We start from the raw sequence: 4,063 nt of genomic DNA on the forward strand, positions 1-4,063 counted from the left end.
ACACACACACACACACACACACACACACACACACACACACACACACACACACACACACACACACACACACACTGAGGGTCATCTCTTTCACTCTGCTGGTTGTTGTGTATAGAAGTCAGTTCCAGGTCAGTGAACAGAGCCGGGGATCTAAGTCCTCACAAAAGAGTGTGTGTGTGTGTGTGTTTGTGTGTGTGTTTGTGTTAGTGTGTAAGAACAGCAACAAGGCCGCTTTTTGTTGGTTTTTTTTTTCATGTCAGTTTAGTTTTTCTGTACAAGTGCATCAGTTAATGTACACCAGGCGAGAGGTGTCTGAAACAACACTAAATACAAACCAGTCCCTACTGTCAGTCTGTCACAACTCGCAGCAAAGCATGATGGGTAGAGACCTGGGACGAGTGGTCAGCTGGGAGAAATGTTTGACTTGAATTGTTGAGGTTCAAAGACAAAACACTGAAGACTGTTGTGATGATKATGATTGTGTCATATCTTGGATTTAAATCAAATTGAATTGGAACGTATGTAAACATTTCAATATAATTATATTGAACTGAGTAAATAACTGAATTATGAAATTAGACTTTGTAGTCATGGCTGCAAGTTTGATACTGTGTTTATTGAATTTTTGGGTTCAGTTTTTGTTGTGTCAACCTGCATTATTTTTGAAAAATCTGCTATCAAACTCATAATTTTGCTCTGGTGCTTCCTGTTTCAACTGATTATCTTTTAAGTGGTTCTACCTCATGAGGTAGATTCAGTAGATTCGACCTGATCCTTGCCAACAGTGAATGTCTGAGCACAAATCAAGACATGAAGTCCAGTGATCTGTAGACCTCCAAGACATGACTGTACCAAGGTACAACCATCTATGTACCGCTCACGGCACATTCCCAGTTTGTGGTTACTTCCTCCCTCCTTGTAGCCTACCAGCGTAATATGCTGTTCAGACAATTTGATTGGTTGTCTTCTTTCGATTGACACCTCTTTTGACCAAGTGGGTTCATCTATAGACTCTCCAGAGCCCAAAATATGTGGCAAACCCCACATGCCCCACTCGTTTGTGGTACAGGTGATTAATTAACTAGAATTGGCCAATCAGCTCTGAGCTTCATTCTGACACCACAGCTGTGTAGCCAAATGAGTAACCTTTTTATTTGATATGCGGTTTAAAAAAATAAAAAAAGGTTAATGGTTATAGTGTATTTTAACTTCAATAACTAAATATTAGTTACAATTACAAAAAATATGACTGCAGAAGTTAAAAATCCAGATTAATAGCTTTACATAGAGACTAGGCTTGTGAATTTACTCTAAAGGGTTCAAGAGCAGTTCTTAATTTAATTTGGGTTATGGTTAGGCCCACGGAATGGTACCAGTAGCCTACATCGTCCGTAAATAGAAAAAAAACCCACACCAGGATTCTTCCCAGATCTTTCCTCTCAGCCAATCTGAGGGATCGGTGTAAAAAGGCCATTTGTGAAGGCGATGACCAAGAACCAGTTGGTCACTCTGACAGAGGTCCACCAATCATCAATGTAGACGAGTACTACAGGTCTATAATCAGCTTTTTGAATCAAAATGGCCTCACATTGGAAATTATGGCCAAAAATGTTGCACCCTACTTTCAGAACATAGAAAACATCAAACTGAGCTTTAGTTGAACAAAGTTGTTTTCATTAGAGCAGAACTGAACAGCTGCAGCAATGTGAAGTGAAAACCTTCAGACAAATGGGTCACTTTAGTAAAATAAATCCCTGAACATTGAATTTCTTTGGAATTAGGATACCGGACAGCAGATATCTGGTAATCAGAATAATTGTCCGTCTGATTGTTCAAACGTCAAAACAAGAAGAGAGGTCGAGAAGAGCGTCAACATCCTGCTTAGAGGTTCTGTCCAGAAACATCATCGTGAATAATATCAAACTGTCCTCCAAGAGCAACTTCTTCCAAGAACCCAGCCCCAGTTTGGTGATAATCTGAGTATTTTCCATCATGATGGAGCACCAGCTCACACAGGAAGTGATACCAAAGTGGTTTAAAGATAAAATACGTTGGACTCTGGGTCAATTCTCAGAAACCAAGAGGATAAGGCATACAGATTGTGATCATTGGGTTCCCATTGGTTAGGATTTGGTCTAGATGTTGATATCCAGCAAGTCAGAGAAAATCACCAATTTTATAAAGGATAAACATCATAAATACTGAGTATTTGTTGATAAAAACCATAGAAACCTCTGAAATGTTCTCAGTAGATCACAGTAAAAACATGTTTGAAGCCACAAAACACTTGTGTCACCGATGAAACATCTAACTGGGACGGGTTGTAAACGTGTTTGAATTGGACCTGTTGGTTCTCAGTGAAAATACATCTAACAGTTTGTTTTGTGTGTTTCAGGCCTGACTGCAGCAGCCATGGCCGAGCTCCAAAAGCTACAGAAGATGAAGATAATGATGAGCCTCCAGAACGGCAACGAGTCGGACAACGACGATTTACACTCCAACACAGGTGCAACACACACACACACGTACACGCGCACACACACACACACACACACGTACACACACACACACACACACACGCACACACACACACCTGTACAAGAAACCTGTTAAAATGTGAGGAAATATGGCTCTGCCGTCCAGACTTGGTGACACTTTATAGAAGTTTTTTGTGGACATTAGCAATAATCCACAGAAACCCTGGGGACGAGTTAAACTTTTTAAGGTGGTTTGTTCCTTCTGTGTGGCGTAATGACTCTACACCCACCTTCGTCTGCTTTCAGGCCTTTGGACTCTTAGTTTGTGTTAACATCAGCAAAATGAACCGATAGCCTCAGCAACTTCACAAACTGAAGAAATGAAAGAAAAATCAGCTTTATACCACTGGAACTTACCTGGGAATCACTGGGTTTTTATGTTTTCTCCTCTGGTTAAACTGATGGTTGAACATACGTTCAAATGAAAATAAATAAATAAATAAAAATACAGCATTTAACTTCAAAAAGATATCTCATCTCATTTCTTTTTATTTGGCTTCCAAGCAGCCAGAAGTTCTCATCAACAATCGATAGTTTTCAGCCTTTCTGAAGTTCTTTTGAAGGTTTTGGTTCCTTTTTTACTCTGAGTCCAGAACCAGACCATTTTCAGAAAAATGTATTTCTTTAAGCAACGAATCATTTTGGCTGTTCAGGTCCTGTTTCAGGTCCTTTTAGGTTCTATTCAAGAATGGTTTCAGGTCCTTTTGGGTCCAGGTTAAGTTCTGTTTCAGGTCCTTTTGGATCCTGTTCAAGTCATGTTTCAGGTCCTTTTAGGTTCTATTCAAGTCATGCTTCAGGTCCTTTTAGGTTCTATTCAAGTCATGTTTCAGGGCCTTTTAGGTTCTATTCAAGTCATGTTTCAGGTCCTTTTGGATCCTATTAAAGGCCTGTTTCAGGTCCTTTTGGATCCTGTTCAAGTCATGTTTCAGGTCCTTTTAGGTTCTACTCAAGTCCTGTTTCAGGTCCTTTTGTGTCCTGCTTATGTTCTGTTTCAGGTTCATTTTATGTTATATTCAAGTCCTGTTTCAGGTCCTTTTGGGTCCTGTTCAATTCATGTTTCAGGTCCTTTTGGGTCCTGTTTAAGTTCGGTTTCAGGTCCTTTTGGATCCTGTTCAAGTCATGTTTCAGGTCCTTTTGGATCCTGTTCAAGTCATGTTTCATGTCCTTTTGGATCCTGTTTGTCGCGGCAAAGATAGTCAGAAACACGGCGAAAAGGGTGTTTAAAAGACAAGTCTTGCGGGTATGATTTATAAAGTCATTTATTAATGGGCAGACATTAAACAGAAAGCAATCACGAAGTCTGTAAGATGTGGGCCCGCCTGTCATCGGCGGACATGCAAAGTTATACTGTTCACTATCATTATGTGATAGTGAATAACCAATCAGAATGTGCCTCGTTCTGGTATATGAAGTAGGTCAGCTTGAAGATGACGTCCAGGGATATCATAAGATATGAACAATTGGACAGTGTCAAGGTGATACATAATCAGTATTCCACAACAATGTGTATATATATATATATATACACA

At 39.8% G+C, this 4,063-nt stretch overlaps 1 protein-coding gene across 1 annotated transcript in view; it reads left to right on the plus strand.

The window, feature by feature from the left end:
- Nucleotides 1–4,063, plus strand: part of LOC106523847 (dachshund homolog 1) — a gene marked incomplete at its 5' end in the record, with an annotated part of 46,721 nt that overhangs the window by 23,036 nt on the left and 19,622 nt on the right. The window contains 1 exon segment of the mRNA XM_014017423.1: nt 2,393–2,503. Within this exon segment, the coding sequence (XP_013872877.1) occupies nt 2,393–2,503 (111 nt within the window).

Source organism: Austrofundulus limnaeus, unplaced genomic scaffold (genome assembly GCF_001266775.1).
Source record: "Austrofundulus limnaeus strain Quisiro unplaced genomic scaffold, Austrofundulus_limnaeus-1.0 Scaffold167, whole genome shotgun sequence".
Classification (NCBI taxonomy): Eukaryota; Metazoa; Chordata; class Actinopteri; order Cyprinodontiformes; family Rivulidae; genus Austrofundulus; species Austrofundulus limnaeus.